The 18,807-nt window shown below is 41.2% G+C and overlaps 2 protein-coding genes across 4 annotated transcripts in view; one reads left to right on the top strand and one right to left on the bottom strand.

The window, feature by feature from the left end:
* The first annotated feature begins 2,188 nt into the window (after window positions 1-2,188).
* ddx49 (DEAD (Asp-Glu-Ala-Asp) box polypeptide 49) lies at window positions 2,189-10,939 on the top strand. Its single transcript, XM_074634736.1, has 13 exons — window positions 2,189-2,441; window positions 4,036-4,159; window positions 4,549-4,634; window positions 4,744-4,865; window positions 5,315-5,502; window positions 6,837-6,977; window positions 7,155-7,230; window positions 7,607-7,683; window positions 7,814-7,911; window positions 8,053-8,127; window positions 9,154-9,242; window positions 9,412-9,483; window positions 9,629-10,939. The coding sequence occupies exons 1-13, from the start codon at window positions 2,327-2,329 to the stop codon at window positions 9,803-9,805; spliced, it is 1,440 nt and encodes a 479-aa protein (XP_074490837.1). The 5' UTR covers window positions 2,189-2,326; the 3' UTR covers window positions 9,806-10,939.
* Window positions 9,930-18,807, bottom strand: part of LOC141767442 (regulator of nonsense transcripts 1) — a 21,262-nt gene continuing 12,384 nt past the window's right edge. For all 3 annotated transcript variants that reach the window (XM_074634733.1, XM_074634735.1, XM_074634734.1), the window contains exons 15-24: window positions 18,110-18,323; window positions 17,870-17,987; window positions 16,667-16,823; window positions 16,381-16,523; window positions 15,855-16,029; window positions 15,512-15,593; window positions 15,197-15,361; window positions 14,516-14,736; window positions 13,722-13,844; window positions 9,930-12,813 (exon numbers count right to left, since the gene is read on the bottom strand). In XM_074634733.1, coding sequence (XP_074490834.1) covers window positions 13,725-13,844; window positions 14,516-14,736; window positions 15,197-15,361; window positions 15,512-15,593; window positions 15,855-16,029; window positions 16,381-16,523; window positions 16,667-16,823; window positions 17,870-17,987; window positions 18,110-18,323 — 1,395 coding nt within the window. In that variant the 3' untranslated portion in view covers window positions 9,930-12,813; window positions 13,722-13,724. The remainder of the gene's footprint in view (window positions 12,814-13,721; window positions 13,845-14,515; window positions 14,737-15,196; window positions 15,362-15,511; window positions 15,594-15,854; window positions 16,030-16,380; window positions 16,524-16,666; window positions 16,824-17,869; window positions 17,988-18,109; window positions 18,324-18,807) is intronic.

The raw sequence follows: 18,807 nt of genomic DNA, 5'->3' as shown, positions 1-18,807 counted from the left end.
AAAAAATCTCTATCGAACAGTTTAGTAATACACATGCGTCTAAGTATAAAGTCGTTAAAAGAAAATATGAATTGCTTTTCCTCCCATATGTTCCCATTTTCTGTATCACAAATAACAACAATTAATTTTGTCCAGACATGGGGCAAAAATGGTAGATGGACTTGCATTTATATGGCGCTTTTCTAGTCTTCCTTCCACTCAAAGCGCTTTACACTACATGTCAGCATTCACACATTCACACAGCAGAGGCTGCTATGCAAAGTGCCAACTTTGCCCATCAGGATCTAATCCAAGTACTCATTCACACACCAATGGCTATGCCTTCAGGAGCAATTTGGGGTTAAGTGTCTTGCTCAAGGACACACCGACATGTGACCGGAGCAGCTGGGGATCGAACCACCGATCTTCCAAGTGGTGGACGACCTGCTCTATCCTCTGAACCACAGCCACCCCTGAAAGCAAATGAACGCCTGAAAGCCTGAACCCAGAAGCAAATAAAAACAGGTTCATGTACCACAGCTAGGGTTTTGCCTGGAGTGCTGCAGCACTGACGGGTGGGAAAAGCTGAACCAGATCAGATGTAGAGAACTGGGGAAGTGTATATGTCACCCATTAGATTCTGTACAAGTCTGGACTGCCAGCTGTGCAACGCTGGCAAGTGTCCCAAAAGCCCGACTGTGGTCATTTGATATTAATTGCACGTCTATTTGTGAATATACAGCCCTAAATTACAATATAAACTTAAATTGAAATGACAAGAGCCAACAGATCCTGTAATCCTGAGCCTCCCAGAAATAGATTTAAGTATAGCCTATGTATGGTGCATATTCCTATATTCATCTGTTTATGTATGCTTGAAGGTGAGGTGTTATATTAGGCCAGTTATGGACAGATACTAAGTACTTTACTTAAGTACAATTTTGAGGTACTTGTACTTAAAGGTGCTAAATTCGAAATTCAGAGCATTTCTATTGCCTCTACACGACTCTCAGCATGGCGACAGCTGAGCCGGTGGCTCAGAGTTAACTTGGCTAACAGTGCTAACAACAGCAACAGCGCTGACAGAGCTAACAGTGTTTACCTGAGGACAACTGGAGGGTGGGTGCTACACTTCTGCGATGACACCATCAGTTGGGATGGCATTGTCAGCCTTAACAGCCGTATGATCAGTGCAAAGCGGCGGCCGTGAACTAGCCAGTGGGACATGCTCATCTGCACTAACATGCACTAAAAGGTATGCATGGCGGCCCGGCTATGTCAACAAAGCAGGGAGAAGCTCTGATTACAGAGGGAGAGAGACTTCTTTCTCTGCTCAGGTAGATATTACTCCTCTATATCTTTGCATAGCAAATAGTTGTTTTCTGCTATATTAATGCAAACTATTAAGATAATTCAGATGTAAATATTGTACTCTACTACATTTATGTGATAACTTCATTTACTAGTTACTTTGCAGATTCAGATTAAAAATACAAAACATTATTATTATAAATAAAGGTAAGACTTTATTTATTCCTTAAATTCACAAGCTACCTGACAGTATATATATATATATAGTAAAAAATACCACATTTACCAGCTACAACATTAAAGTGATGAACATATTAATGCATCAATAATTATAATTCAATAATCTAATATATTTTATTGAGTATATTAATATATATACTCTCCCATTGGTACATCCTTATATATAAGGTGATTATGGGTCTTCTCCCACACTACTTAAGTGTTTTTATTATGCAAAAACATTGTTGACAGTATTCACTGCGTTCACAGGACTTCTTTTCGCTCTCCGTCCCAAAAGCTTGGACAAAAATTGGGGAAAGGGCTTTTGCATATTCTGCACTCTGACTTTCGTTGACTTAACAGCCACAGGTGTCGCTGTTAACAAGCATTTCTGAAAGTTACAAACAGTCCCTTTAAATAAAGGTTAAATAAAAAGATAAATCAAATAAAATTGGTTTATTAATAAAGGTGGGGTCAGCCTATCAAAATAATGTGACCAAATTAAAACCGTGGTTAAGTTAACATCACATTTTAAATGTCTCCTGTTTTATCCTGTTGATGACCACACTGACCTTTGACCTCTTCATACATCCATGCACGTGACCAGCAGAGGGCAGCCACGCGCCTGCGTCACCTGCAGGCTGCCGTAAATAAGACAAATATGACGCATTGTGACGTAATCACACAGCGACCATCGCTCCGCTGTAACACACGAGGATGTTTACTCTACTCTAAAATAAAGTATTTCACTGGTTATCTAGTCAAATAAAGTACGCGGAACTACTCGTCTAGCCCCGGAGAAGGAGTTGAAGCAGAGATGTGTGACTTCTCGTCGCTGGGTCTGTCAGACTGGCTGGTGAAACAGTGTAAACAGATGGGCATCAACAAACCCACCGAGGTCCAGGAACACTGCATGCCTCCGATACTAGAAGGTAAGACACTGGTACTTATCCAGGTTCAAACACAGCACCAGGCTGTGCACCTGTCATGTTAATATCTTCACTACCTTTGGGCGACTAAGTACTAAGTAAAGCAGATCTCCATTAAAAGAATCTATCGATTTAAAGGTGCTTATAGGAAAGATAAACAACTATAAATAGATAGATAGATAGAAAGTAACTTATAAAAAGTGATTTTTGAGAGCAAGTTGTGAAACTCACAATACAAAGCCAGGAAGAAGACACATTTCTATGTCATAGAAGTGGAAACTTTTCACTATCACTACAAAAACACCTCCCTAAAGATACTCCATATGAGTCCTATAACATATTACAGTAAAGGGTAACAAGGGTTTTATAGATTGCTCATTAAAGTTGCTCTGTCTGTCGTTTATTACATCTGGAACACAGATTAAAGTCACAGTTAATAACTATAGGCTATATCTTTGATATCATGATAATAATAACCATTGAGATTACTTTGATTGTATTATTGTCTCTATGAATGACAGACATCATTAGATAGATAGATAAATGGATGGATGGATGGATGGATAGATAGATAAATGGATGGATGGATGGATGGATGGATAGATAGATAGATGGATAGATAGTAACTTTATTGATCCCGAGGGAAATTCAAGTTTCCAGCATCACAGCTCCATAGTGCAAAACATGTTAGTAAAAAGACAGTAAAAAAGTTAGTAGTGCAAAGTACACAAAAATATACCAGATATAAAAATACAAGGAGATGAAGAAAACTGTTAAAAATGAGTATAGTGCATTATTATCTGTCCTGCAGACCGTCCTCCTTTGTCAAAAAAAATGCCATTTTCCCCCATCTGACTGCTGCCGAATTTGCCAGAAAAATGTTTGGATCAGGAAATGTTGAAGCGATGATCTTCAAGGTGTGTGAGTTTGTACCTAAGTCTGTTTTTTTGCGTGGAGTTTGGTGTGGTCCCCTTGATGAGGAATATAATACTTTAAAGGTCCCATATCGTGCTCATTTTCAGGTTCATACTTGTATTTTGTGTTTCTACTAGAACATGCTTACATGCTGTAATGTTAAAAAAAAACTTATTTTCCTCATACTGTCAGCCTGAATATACCCGTATTCACCCTCTGTCTGAAACGCTCCGTTTTAGCTCATTTCAACGGAATTGCAACAGAATTGCGTTGCTAGGCAACAGCTTGGGTCCATGTGTACTTCCTGTCAGCTGATGTCATTCACACACACTGCAACCAGGAAATAAACTTGGACACATTTACAATGTTTACGTTTAAAATAGTGTCAAGGGTCTTAATATTGTATATTTGTGACATCGGGAATGGGCAGAAATCCTGACAGCTTGTTACAAATGCAGAGTTTCTGAATACGGGCTGTGTGTATTTCCCTGTGGATTGAGTGTTTCGATACTTTCACAGTATTTATAAAGGACTTAAACCTGCTTTATAATAAAAATCATGAAAATCTCTTTTTTATAATATGGGACCTTTTAAGTAAAATCCTCTGAAATCACTACGAGGCAAGTCGGTAAACCCGGATTTAGAGCATGTGAATGAAGGTGTATTGTGTTTTTCCTCAAAGGTCGGGACTGTATGGGCTGTGCTAAGACCGGAAGTGGGAAGACAGCAGCTTTTGTGCTGCCGGTGGTGCAGAAACTGTCAGAGGACCCATATGGCATCTTCTGCTTGGTGCTCACTCCTACCAGGTCAGTGCTGTGTAGTGTTTACACTTTTATGGGAAATAATCCACATAAAAAAAATGTAAACATCTCTACAATTAGCTATTATTTAATGTAAGCTTCATTATCAATTTAGTTTTTTTTTTATTGAATGGTTCTTCTTCCTGATCATTACTGGTCATGTCAGAATGTGTCATTTCCAGATATTCCTAGAAATTAAGAGAAAATGTTTTCGTGATCTAAAACATCAGTGGTAAAGAACAGCACAATGCACAACGGCTCTAAACTGAACAATCTTCATATTCAAGTCCTTGGCATGTCAGACACAAATAAGCCTCAAGTTAAGATGAATAGCATTGTGAGAAATATGTCCCCATGTTCCCAGCTGATGATGTTGTATATGTGATGTCATGCAGGGAGCTCGCCTATCAGATTGCAGAGCAGTTCCGAGTCCTGGGGAAGCCGCTGGGTCTGAAAGACTGCATCATCGTCGGTGGAATGGGTAATCATTGATTATGAGAGGTGTTGCATTGCTGCTGCAGAGAAACTTTAATGAAAACCTGCTGAGCATCTCCTCTGTGCTGATGTTGTCCCTGTTGTGTTGCTGACAGACATGGTGAGCCAGGCCCTGGAGCTGACCAACCAACCACATGTGGTCGTAGCGACGCCAGGACGGCTGGCCGATCACATCCGCAGCTCCGACACCTTCAGCATGAGAAAGATCCAGTTTCTGGTGAGTTCAGGAAGGAGACTTGGACAAGGTTTCAACGCTTTGTCTCTGTTATAGCTCTCGTATCTGTTAGGCTATGTTAGGACTATGTTTAGACCAGGATATAAATACATTATTATGCAAAAGTGAAGTCCTTGTGTGCAACATAATGCTTTATCTTTCTCATACACTTCATAAGATACTGAGCTTTCTATTTTTAAACCCTGTAGAACTCCAGATTATCATATCTATATTTTATAAACAGATAATGATCATAAGATTGCTCAGTTGGCTGGATTTGTGCAGGTAGTTGTAAGTCTATAACAAAATCCTGTGCTGAAGTCAGAATTATAAATTCTTAAAATGTTGGATTTGTATATGAGGATACTAGTTAAGAGTTCTGAAGGTTAAGCGACTTCTTCATCTACTGTTTTTCATAAGAGTTTGAGACATCGTCTTTGTGTGTTTGTCAGATTTTGGACGAGGCGGACCGGCTGTTGGAGCAGGGTTGTACCGACTTCACCAAAGACCTGGAGACGATCATGGGGACCTTACCGGCTAAACGGCAGACGCTGCTGTTCAGCGCCACGCTCACTGACACCCTGCACGAGCTGAAGAACATCGCCATGAACAAACCTTTCTTCTGGGAGAGCAAGTCAGAGTGAGTAACCTGCTACTATTTAAAAGGCTGGTTATAGAAATATTTCTCAGGACATTACAGGTGTAATTTTGATCTGTGTTTTAATTTGTTTGCAGAAGTGTATTCTGTGCATTTGTAGGTATCAAACTACTTATTAAATGTGGATGTGAGCACTCGGGGCCACAGTTGCTAAAGCTTTTGTGCCTCATTTCAGATGCATTCTCTGCGAGAAATCATGCGTGTTATTTATAAAACAGAAGCATCGGCCTGGAAAATCAGTTTGCCTGTCATCTGATCTGAGGTGCAACTAATAATCACTGAAGCGTTTCTCTCGCACAAATGCCTTTGGATGTAAAGCGGAGTCCTGCAAATAATGGGAGTTAAGTGTGGTTGAATGAGCATTCTGCTGGGCTTACTAACGCTCTGACCTTTTGCAGGATTCAGAATATGTGCAAAGAAAGCAGCTACAAACTCATTCAGGTGTATTTGGTGTGGAACAGAACATGTAATACCAGTGACAGCAGACTTAAAGTGGGTGCAGAATAAAACAGTGTCACCACTTGATTCATTGTTTTCACCTATGATGTGGGCAGAAAAATGACATTTGCATTTAATCGTCATCTGGCTGATCTTGACTGCAGCACACAGGCTTTTGAGTGCTGTGCTGTTGGCATATTTCGACTTGTTTCCTGCAGCTGTCTACTGTGTATCTATCTATCTATCTATCTATCTATAGGGTACTCCAGGGATGATGTATTTTTTTAGGCCAACCAGGAAGTTGGCATTGCACCGGTTCCCTCGACAAAAAGCCAATGAGATTGTTCCATTGAGTTTTGGATTATTGCATAAATAAAGCTCTGTGGCAAAACACACGTTTGATGATTACACATTTTGTTCAGCAAATGAACACCGCTTTTATGATTTTTGAAGCGTGAATGCAATCGCCAGAAGTAAAAAGCTAACGTTGGGCTATAAACGAACTACACCACGGTCCCATGAGCACAAGTATACACAAAGAGGCTGTAAAGACAGACGAAACGTGATGACGTTTAGTAGTCTCATTTAGCCACATGTTAGCAACCGCCTTTTTTAAGACACATTAAGGCTTCAAAATTCACAAGTGGGATATTTACTGATGTATTTTACGTCGTAGAACAAAACGTTAAACTCTCTTCAGCTTGTGTTAACCACAGACCTTATTTCAGGCATCTAACTAAAACCCATTCAAAAAAAACATTGACTTCAAGACAAGGGAACCGGAGGTGCTAAAATGCTAACTCATTTACAGGTTTTAGGACTCATTCCTGTAGCTCTCTATAGGGAACAATGAAATATCACATCATTGTTGTTAACAGGACACGGACAGTTGATGAGCTGGACCAGAGGTACATCCTCACTCCAGAGAAGGTGAAGGACGCCTACCTGGTCCACCTGATCCAGACGTTTACTGACGAGCATGATGACTGGTCCATCATGATCTTCACCAACACCTGCAAGTAAGCAACTCAGAAGTCATTAAAAAAGCCTTATACAGCGCATGTCTGTGCAATCTTATCCTAATGTGTGAGTGTGATCAGTAGCCACGGGTCTCTGTGCATGTAAATGTTGTGTATTTGGTGTGGTTCAAATGAAGAAGCATATTTATCACAGAACATAATTTGTTTCTTCCTCAGGAGCTGCCAAGTCCTCACCATGATGCTGCGGGAATTTAACTTTCACGCCATCTCCCTGCACTCCATGATGAAACAGGTGAGGATATAAACTTTAGTAAGGGAGGTCTGCAGAAGGACGTTATTAGGGTTATGAGGGACCCTGTATCCGAGAGAGTCTGTATCAGAATCTGTTTTACTGGCTAATGAAGTTTGCACATATAAAGACTTTGACTTTGCTTTGTGTGAGAGAGGTGACTTCCTCCAACATGTGTCCCTTATCGCCCGTCCTCAGAGCTCCTCGACAAGCTGGTGTTGGATGTGGAAATCATATTCTTCCCATTAAAGGGACAAAGACAGACACGTGTAACGAGCACAAAGCCTTTGTGTTAATGTAGAAACCGTCTGTGTGAGGGATTAAAGCAGATTAAAGCAGGCGAATGCAGAATGAACGACAGCTCTTTTATCTTCTCCAGAAACAACGATTTGCAAACCTCGCCAAGTTCAAGGCCAGCGTCTTCAAAATCCTGATTGCGACAGACGTGGCTTCCAGGTAAGAAGCTCCTCTGAGCCGCTGCATGTGTCGGCGATGATTACGGTTTTCATTTTTTACACGTTTAACTTGCGTTGATTCTCTGAAATCACCTCGTTTTGACATCCCTCCTGTTCTTCATGACTCACAGGGGTTTGGATATTCCAACTGTCCAGGTCGTCATCAACCACAACACCCCCGGTCTTCCCAAGATCTACATCCACAGAGTCGGAAGAACAGCAAGAGCCGGTAACGTTTAACAACTTTATAGTACATTTTAACTCCTTTTTTTAAGATCAGAAACAACAACGTGATCCATTCGTCCGCCATTGATGACTCACTCTGCATCATTACACCGCTAAAATAAATGATGATTTTCTTCCTCTGCAGGGAGGAATGGAGTGTCCATCACACTGGTGACGCAGTACGACATCCACCTGGTCCACGCCATCGAAGGACAGACTCGTAAGTTAGTTGGTTATAAAGACTGAATTAAAATTTGGTACATAGGAAAAAAACGTTTCCTTTTGTGTGCGTTTTCAGCGTTCAACTAAACTCTGTTCTGACCTGCCAGCTCATCTGTACTGGCAGCTGCAGTGTGAACATCTCTTCTAATGGAAATGAAGCTTGTGGCAAATCCAGTGTTCAGTTACACAGGATAGAAAAACCCTAATGGTCAGATAGTATGCGTTTTATCACCAGTACTTTCCAGCTTGGTGACGTTTTATACCGATATCATTTCTCGTGCTCTTTTTCTGATCACGAGCTACAAAGTTAACATGTTCACTTCCAAAGCATCAACTGGCCTATGGCTAGTAGCTCCTCTGATAGAGACGGTGTGTTAAGTTCCTGAACCAGAGTAGAACACAATTACCTGGCTTTAACCACCTACCAGGAACCCCAAGAAGTTGGAAATACCAGGAACCAGTTGCATAAACTTAGTTTAAGACTAGTCTTCACCTTTAGACTTGGCAACAATCATTTAGAAAATCAGTTAACTAACTATTTCAACTGTTTATCCATTACTTGTAGCCATGTTTTAACTATTTAAACTGTATATCCATTATGTTCAGCTAACTTTTAGCTAACTAATTCAACTGTTTACCCGTTATTTAGCCAACTACTGTAATTCAACTTTTAGCAAACTATTTTAACTATTCTTACGACTGTTAGATTTAAGCTTTTGACCTTATTCTCTTATACTTGTGTGTTGTCGCTGTAGTATCCGCCAATGTTTCTCTTCTGTGACGTGTCTTATTTCACCCATAATGCATTGCGCAACAGGCTATCAGTCTTACATTAGTCACTCAATGGGAAGCTTTATGCAACAGGTACATTTAAGTGTCTAGAGCAAGTCTGACTTAGTTATATTTAAGAAAAAGACTAGGTCTATTTTTATGCAACCGGCCTCAGGTCCCTGTGCGTGTTCTAAGCCTCCAGTATGTGTAGAAGTGGTGTCTCTCCACACAAACTGGTCTGTTGTTTCCACAGAGACAAAGCTGAAGGAATATCCTGTGGTGGAGAAAGAAGTCCTGAAGATCCTCACTCAGGTCAACGTGACCAGACGGCAGTGTGAAATAGTACGGATGCTTCTTTTCTTTATATTCAGTCACTTGGTAGTTTAGAACGTCACTAATGATACTTGAAAAACGTTTTCCTTTCTATGATTTAATGTCTGTTAACATAAGTCTGGACACTGTGTGTATTAGATTGTAATGTTTTGGTGATGAACTCTTTTCTGAATCGTAGAAACTGGAGTCAACAGATTTTGATGAGAAAAAGGAGATCAACAAGAGGAAACAGCTGATCTTGGAGGGAAAGGCAAGTTCATTCCTTCCTAACCTTTGATTTAACTCAGTTATTACATTTTAGCAAAGCCAAGTTTAATGTGTGAGCACTACCAAAATGCCAAGATGAGCAACGAAACATCAGGCTCCGTTAATTTGTGATCAAACTGCCGTTTCAGGATCCAGACCTGGAGGCCAAGAGGAAGGCCGAGCTGGAGAAGATCCGGAGCCACAAGAAGCAGTTTAAACAGAAGATCCAGGAGAGCATTGAGAAACAGAAACGTGGACAGCTGAAAAAGAAACTAATGAAGAGAAAACAGATGAAAAATAAAAAGGCGGCGCAGGCAACAGCGTAAAAACTGCTGCGTCCCATGTATATACCTAAAGTTTTATTGCTGTACAATATCTAATAATTTCATGTGTGAACATCTGCAAATAAATTTGAACTTGTGCCGAATTTCATACCATCAAAACAACTGCTCAAATCGACAGCCTTTATTGATTCAGTTAAACAAGGAACCACCATATTGTGATGAAACTTCACTGCAAAGACGTTTCAAATAGGTATTTACATCACACTGAGCTCTCAATCTCTGCCTGTTGACAGAGAATCAAGGGTTTGGATGCAAATGCTTAACAACTAATTTACAACTGAATCACTTTTTTAATGATCACTGCACATGTTGCAATTCATTGTGGCTCAGGAGATGGAAAAAAAAAACACCAAAGCAATAATATTACGGCAGCAGGTTCTTAAAGCTATAACATATTAGGAACGGGCTGATATGTGAAGCTAATTCATTGCACAAAAGAGTGATTCGCACAATGTCAACAAAAACAGAACTACTTCTAAGTCAATTAAACGTGGAAACATCTAGTTGCAACATGATTGTCACATGTCTGCTGAAATGAGAAGCAGGTGAGAAACAACAGTGGAGTACATTCTTACTGTGTTCAGAAAGCGTCTTTTCTGGAAGAGTTAAAAAAAACTACAATCCCTCGGAGAAGATACAAAACTTATGAAGAAAGGAAACGGCGTCCGCCTCATTCCTGTTGTCAGCAAGTTGCTACAAAAAGGGATTTTTTTTAGTAAAACTACACAAAATGGCTAAATAACACCCAACTGAACAAAACATGACGCACAAAGCAGCGAATCCTCTGACAAAAGCAAAGTTTGGATCAACTTAAGGGTTCACACAGTTCTCCAGGAAAAGGGTTCAGGATCCACGTAAATCTCAAGACGAACTCTACAAGGAATACATAATGCAGGCAAAACAGCATTGCACAAATCAAAAGTCCACAGAAGGAAAAAAAAAAAGTTCTACCAGCTTTCGTTTAGATTTACTCCACAGAGAAGGAAGGTGGCTTTTTTCATCCGCCCGTCCTTTGAGAAACAACCCAGCTGCTAAACTCACTGACCTTATCTTTACCTGACCTGATTTTATTAAAAAAATAAAACACAAGTCCCTTTCTGTGGGTTTCTTGAGCCCTCTGATGTCTGAAAGTTTTTTTTTAAATGCTGGTAGTTTGATTTTTAACTACATTCATGCTTGTGCTGCAGCTGTTTATCTGAAGGTGATTGGTTATAGGCACTGATTCAGGTCTCATTCACTTTTCATTTATCTGCTGGCCATCATCTCTTCAGTACTGATGGCATTTCCATTGTGTGTAACTTGGGTTTAGGTAAAGTTAAAAAAATATTTTCGACCCACACAGGAACCAAAGATCTTTCAGATTATGTTTTTTTTTTTTTAAATTATAGGGTTATGTTGAGATTAAACACATTTCCTGTCTTCAGCCCCTGATTATCTTAAGATTTGTGGGGCCGGGCAGTATGGCCATCAGCCTGGCTATATTGCTCGTCATGTGAACAATGTTCACAAAATCAAAATGCTGTGTGAAACGACACTGGGCTTACAACTACATTTAATGTGTGGTCATCTATTGGGACTGAACAGTCCTAACGTTTCCCTTTTTAACCCCAACCATGACCTGAACTCATTTTCCAGATGTGGAAACTCTCGTATCCTTCTCTTCCTCAGCCACCTTCCTTTTCTTTTCCTCACCTGTGGTGGATTGATTGCCACGGCCGCCGCCTGTAAGCCTCGACTAATATCATCCTTCTTCCCCCTCTTGTTTGGTTTCTTTCACCTCACGCAGGGATTTGTGTGATGAGCGTGGACAGTCCACAATCCCCTGAGGAATCGATCAATGCAAAGCGTTCAAGCATTTGCCAATCTAAGCGTACAGAGTGTTTTCAAAAAGACACCTGGTCATGAAGCACAGCAGGACATCAACAACCCCTGCTTTCAAACGATTAAAATAAGGAAAAGCCTTCGCTGAAACATCAAATGACATTGAGTTGAATATTCAATGCTGGTCGTTTTTTGATAGTTTCAATGACTTTTTTGCAATTTTGTGCTCTGTGATAAGAAAGGTACTTCAGAGAAGAAAAAACTGTCCCATGATGATCGCGATATCGGTGGGATTCGCGCGTCACGCCTTGAAAAAACAGTCTGAAATCCCGATGCCTCTCCACCACTGACGTGTGGTCGAAACCACCCCGTTAAAGACCTCGTGAATGAGCCAGTGGTCCTCAAGGCAAATGAAAGGCATTTCAATTCAAGGCTCTTTAATCTGACTCAAGCACAGAAACCGTGTTTTTATTTCCTCCCCGAGAGGGTGTGTCGACTGCTGCTTCCTTCAGAGGCTGCTGAGGTTTTTGGGCCGACTAGAAGAGCGTTGGTGCTGCTCTCCTCCCACGATAAACCAAATTTAAGAGATACAGGCTGAGAAACCAACCGACTTTTAGCATGGGGATTTTGTGTTTCCTGTTCGATGGCTTTCTGTTAGCATGCCCCCCCGCTGCACGTTTGGAGAACAAGTTCTTCAAATTCAGCTGGAAAGCTTCGATCCCCATCTGAAGATAAGATCCTTCCTGTCCTGGAGGCTGTGGGTTGAAGGGGTTCGCTGGACTTTTTTGTTGGGGAGTTGGAGCCTCATTTGGATTCCCACGAGAGACCGTTGAGATCTCCCCTCCGTTTCCCTCAGCAGCTCGACCACATGCCGCCATCATCTCGACTTCCTTCCCTCACTTTGCACGGGCATCCGTCCCTGCCTCTCGCTTGTTCACTCGGCCTCTCTTGCCATCTCCATGCCCGTCTGCTCGTGCTCTCTTCGCCCTCTACCCTCTTATTTCTCTCGCTGGTCATTGGTTTGGTTTCGCTATCCCGTCGCTTTCACTCGGTGGTGCTTCGGTTGTAGCAGAGGAAAACAGGTATCCATTTTATGTTTTTATTATTTCCCAGATTAAAAAGCTGATGAACTATGCTTTGTTCAAGCCTAGCTCCCTTCTTCAAGTGACCTGCAAGACACAAAACAGGATTATAACCTTTTGTCTACAACATGAAGATGATTTATAAAATACCTTTGTATTTGACACAAGAGATGAACAACACTGCCTTTAGCAGAGACCTGAACATGTCTCCAATCAGATGTCTCCAACTGTAAGAGACTATTTTGTCTTCAGTTGAAGAAAATAATGACTTCAATGAGATGTAATGAACTTATACAAATAAATATCTTAATAATCTGCTAAATTACCCTACTAAACCTTTCTTAGTAGGGCTGTGTATTGGCAATACAATACGTATCATGATACAGGGGTTCCTATTCAATATATTGGGATTCTGTAAGCAAGGCGATATATTACGATTTAAAAAAAACAAAAACATTGGAATCTTTGCAGGTAAACTATTAATTAAAAATGAATTGTGTTTTTGAGAATTGATACAGTATCACAAAACATAATATCGCGATACTTTCTTTGCCATACTTTCTTACACCCCTACTTCAAAGACTGTCACAAAGTCATAGTCACGTTCACCAAAGACAGTGGATTTCAAAGTAGTTGCAGGGCAAACAAAGACCTCACAAAGTGCAGGTACGATGCATCACAAGACAGCGACACTAATCATCTACAAATCATCAAAGGTCATTTAGTTTTTGTAGAGCTGAGAGCAGGAAAACTCTGATAACGTGTGAATTCTGAAAAGCTTGAAAAGGCTGGACACGTCTGATTTTTCATAAGGTAAGGAATATAATAATAAAATAATGAAAATGTGATTTGCATGATAAGAAATTATTAATCTGACAAGATTACTATTATACAACTGGACACATTCCTACAGTAAGAAAACAAGATGGCACTACTTCCCAAACCTTAAACATGCTATATTGTAACTACACAGTTACTATGTTTTTTGTACTTACACTTTAGTACTGTGACAGTCCAGTCACCCCACCATGCTGGTATGCGCGTTCACCCTGGTAAGTCGAGTCCTGGGACAGAGCCACATCGATTTGGGACTTGAACTCATCGCCCAGGTAGCTGTCCTGGAGAACAAGAGGACAGAAACATTATTGCAGACACATTTTCAAGTTCAAGTTCTTTATTTATCATATGAACAATTACATAGAAGCAGTCGTTGGCAATGAAAATTCGAAAAGTCATTGGCTCCCACCAACAATGCTAATTAAATATGTGTTAAAAGAAAAGGAAAAAAAAGATCACGCAAGTAAAAACAAAATGAGAATCTAAACATAAAACAGATAAATAAGGGATAAAACATAAATAAAATGTAATATAAAGTCATATACAGGCCTTTATCAGTGAGATCTATGCAAGGAACTCTAAATCTCTTCTAATGCAAACCTATATATTTGATCTAATATATTTATATTGTTCCTTCCTTATTCTTACTGGATTTGCTGAATTCAAATTATGAACAATGTGACCAGTGCAACAAAACTATACCACTCAATACCGAATCAAATCCAATACAATATACGTCTCCAAAAGAGGCGGGAACATAACTGTGAAATATGCCCTATTATACGTATATTATATGATGAGCAAGCAATAATTCACACAAGTGCAAACTAACAACTAACAATTGTGCATTTTCTAAATAAAAAATGCAAGAATTGAAATGAACTAAATAAAGAAAAGATGAACATATCTTAGGTAATAAATCTTCTTTCATTAAGTGACAGCGATGTGTTACCTGGGAGAGCTCGGGCTGGGAGAGGCCAGGCTGGCTCATCTGAGAGGGCTGGCTCATGGAGATGTAGCCCTGTGTCAGCGGCCCCTGGGAGAAGGGCTGGGAGGCCCCGTCCTGGCTGGCCTGACTGTTTGGTCCGTTACCCTGACTGGCACCCTGGTGTGCCGATCCACGGACCCTCTGCCGCCCGCCACGCCCAGGCTTACCCTTCATAGCTCCACGACCTTAATGGGAAAAAAAGAGATCAGGACCGGAGTCAAAACAAACACGATAACCAACCGTTGTTCTAAATCATATGTTATTTACACTAGACGGGAGAGGGACCACAGAAAGTGAAGCTTGGGATATAGAGCATTATTGCTAGTGGGCAATTAAGACAGGGTGTGATTTGGTCCCTGTAACTTGTGACCTTTTTATCAAGTTCATAGCACATAACACTACATGAAGAAGTAACAGACCCTAGTTTGACCTCAGTTAATTTAATTATAATCTACTTTTCAAGCATGAAAAACTGCTGGTTATCAGGTGTCAACATTTGTCTCCACACCCTGATCAACGTTGCGTAATGGGGTATTCTCCTGTAGTGTGATTGGATTACCTTTTCCCACTAAGGAACTGGACCAAAGTTTGCTCATTCTTAGTTTATGTAATGGTTCAGTGGACCATCTCAGTGCTGTACTGTACCTGCAGCAGGGCCGTTGGTCTGACCCAGGTAACTGGGTGGAGGCATTGGTGGCATCACCAAGTTGAAGGGTATGGGAAGATTCATAGCGGCCATGTGACCGGGGCCTGCCCCAATCATCCCGATCTGGTCGTGAGTTTGAAAGTACATGTTGGACGGACGTCCGGCTTAAAGAAAGCGTGCAGAACAAGACTCATGTCAGTTTTTTATGAAGAAAACAAGACCAGGCAAGCAAGCCTTGTTTTGCTGGACTGTAATGCTATTTTTTATTGTCTTGAGTCAAACCATAACACACTAAATAAATATTAGATAAATACCAGCATTGCTGCGGTCGTAGGCAGAGCCAGGGATGAGGGCCTCACGAGCATCGTACATCGCAGTGCTCATAAAACGTCCCCCCTGGAAAACAGACAATCACCATTTTGTACAGTGTATACAGTGCATAATTCAGATTCAGGGCTGCAACTAACATAATGTGTCTTCAAATGGCCATCCGACGTTAAAGATCGAAGTAAGCACGCTACACATATTGACCATCTTCTTTTCTTCTAAAATGTCCGGTGTAATCGGTAACACCGGTGTTGTCACAAGTTTATTAACCGGTGGGAAACTCCTCACCGTCACATCCTTCGTGCACATCCAGTAGTGTGTTCTACTCACAGGGTTGATGGCGTTGACCAGTTTGCGGGGCTTGCTGAACTGCATGAGGCTCTCCCTCAGGTTGTTCAGGGGTCCCTCCACCAGGACTTTCTGCTCCTTGTAGTTGTTCAGCAGGTTGTTCCACAGCGGCTGCTTGGAGAGGGCCTTGGGGTTTCCCACGATGATCACACCATACCTTCATTCACAACACACACAAGAGACTGTTGCTCAGGGATGGGGTAGAAATATTGTATTTGAACTACACTTTTAAATTATTCTGTTTATTGTGTGGTCAGTGGTCTGATAATTACTATTATACACAACTACATACAATTAATTGTAGGCATGTCTAATCTAAATGATCAAGATTGTTACAGAGTGGAAAGTTTGTGTGTTCACATTGAAACAAGACACCATAAAAACTTGATAGAGATGAATTTTCTGATTATCTGATTTGCATAATTCCTAATTAGCACCCTATAAATGGAAAATCTAAACAGTAATGAGCTGGTTGTGTGCTATAATTATCCACTGGGAAGGTTTTTACTTGGCTCTGGTCAGCGCCACGTTGAGACGACGTGGGTCATTCAGGAAGCCGATGCCCTGGTGCTCGTTAGCACGAACACAAGACAGGATGATGAAGTCCTTCTCTCTGCCCTGGAAGGCGTCCACGCTGGCAATTTCCACTTGCTTTAATGGGACAGGAAATGAGGAGGATGAGGGGAGATTGCATAGTAGAAACAGAGGAACAGGTTTTTTTTCCAAAACCACAGAGAAACCTCACTAATGATAAATTTAAGTTTACACAGGAGTGTCTCAGATGTGTGTGCTACCTGGTAGAGTTTGGTGTGCAGGGAGCCACTGAACTGCATGTACTGGACCAGGTAGGAGCGCTGACCCTCGTACGGGGTGATGATGCCGATCTGGTCGGGTTTGGCTCCAGCCTTCAGCAGCCTGGTGGTGATCTTCTCTACGTTGGCAGCCTCCGTCCTTAAAAACATCAGCATCAGTTAAATACTGTGCTGCTCAGTCCTGGTAAAATCACATCTGAGGTTAAAGCTACAGGGGGTAACTTTTTGTCACATTTGCTGAAACAGTCACTATATCCTGACAGTAGTACATGAGACAGATAATCTGCGAGAAAATCCTGTTCCTTTGCATCCTCCCAGTGCTCCTAATGGTATTTGCAACTTTCTACCGTGCTCAGGATACTTTACTTGCTAAAGCATCAATTTGTTTGGGTGATGTTCGCGCAACTTTCACGGCAAGTTGAAGAAACATACATAAATGCACCACAATAATCGTGCTTTTCTGGAAGTCCAGCCCTATTTTTAAGATCCTGATTTAAAGATCCAGTGTGCAGGATCTGGTGGTATCTAGCAGTGAGATGAGATTGCAACCGACTGAAGCCTCTCCTGTGTGCCAAGCATGTTGGAGAGCTACGGTGGCTGATGTAAAATTGCGAATGGCCCTCTCTAGAGCCATCTGGAGCAGAGCCAGGGCGTAGAGTGTGTGTGTGTGTACATGGGAAGTGAGTGGTGAAGCGAGAAAGAGCAGCGGTGACGGGAGTGAGTAACATTATTGACTCCGGCCCAAGCAGGAAAAGTTAACAGTTTGGTTTGTCCGTTCTGGGCTACTGTAGAAACATGACGGTGCAACATGGCGGACTCTGTGGAGAGAGGACCCGCTCCCTATGTAGAATTAAACGGCTCATTCTGAGGTATCGAAAACACAGCGATTATTATTATCAGGTCCTTTAAAGGAAATCCCTTTTCAGTGTTCTGTGTAGTTGAGCTCAGCATTCCTGTTCATCATGATTGACAAACGAGGGCGTTCTCCACCATTAAGGTATACTTTGCACTTATTTCAGCCTGCCATACTGGTTTTGATGTGAAGGCTGTGTGAGAGCACCCCCTAGTGTTCGGCTTCAGCTAGCCCTTCCCAACCACTGTATTTAATGCACTTAGTATAGTATGAATTATTTAGAGCTTTGAGGTAAATTACGCAAAGTAACCCAAGAAAGTGTTTGATGTTACCTGTTAAGGTAGGAGGTTCCAGAGCTGGCAATCTCCTCCTGACCCTGAGTCACGTAGAAGAACATGGGCTTGTCTGGCTGCGGCCACTGGAAATCAAACCCTTTCTTGATGCGGTCAGCTGAGGAGAACATTTCATTACATTTTTAATCTTAAAAAAGGTTTGCAGATCTTTTTACCTGCTAATGTGCCAGCCACAGTGAAAATGAAAACCAGATAATGAACTGCTGAATCTCAACAAACCTGCAGTGACGCCGTTCTGCAGAGAGCCTTCATAGAAGATGTTGGAGGGGAAGGCGCTGAGAGCCGGGTGCATGCGGTACTGGACCTGCAGGCGGATTGGCCGGATCCCCAGAACCACCAAGCGTTCAAACAGAGACTGGGACAGACCTGCTTTGGCGGCTTTCTTACACATCACCACTGGACCCAGCTGGCAGTGATCACCCACCAGAATGAGCTGGGAGAAGGAAGATGGGTTAATATAACAGCACATGTAAGACGTTTTTGTTCCTGGATGTTCAGGACAAATTGTTTTTCTTAACTCAACAGATACAATAAAAATTGTTGAAGGCTGCAACTAACAATTATTTTCATTCTCGATTAATCTCTCGATTATTTTCTTGATTAATTGATTAGTTGTTTGGTGTATAAAATGTCAGAAAATGGTGAAAAATGTCATCAGTGTTCGTCAAATGTCTTGTTTTGTCCACAACTCAAAGACATTCAGTTTACTGTCACAGAGGAGTAAAGAAACTAGAAAATATTCACATTTAAGAAGCTGGAATCAGAGAATTTTGACTTCTTTTTCATTAAAAAAATGACTCAACAGATGAATCGATTATCAAAATAGTTGGACGATTAATTTAATAGTTGAAAACTGATAGATTAATCGTTGCAGCTCCAATATTGTTAGCCAGATAATTTACTTGACATGTTGATTA

This window comes from Sebastes fasciatus, chromosome 5 (assembly GCF_043250625.1).
Source record: "Sebastes fasciatus isolate fSebFas1 chromosome 5, fSebFas1.pri, whole genome shotgun sequence".
Taxonomy (NCBI): domain Eukaryota; kingdom Metazoa; phylum Chordata; class Actinopteri; order Perciformes; family Sebastidae; genus Sebastes; species Sebastes fasciatus.
This window is presented reverse-complemented; position numbering and strand designations above follow the sequence as displayed.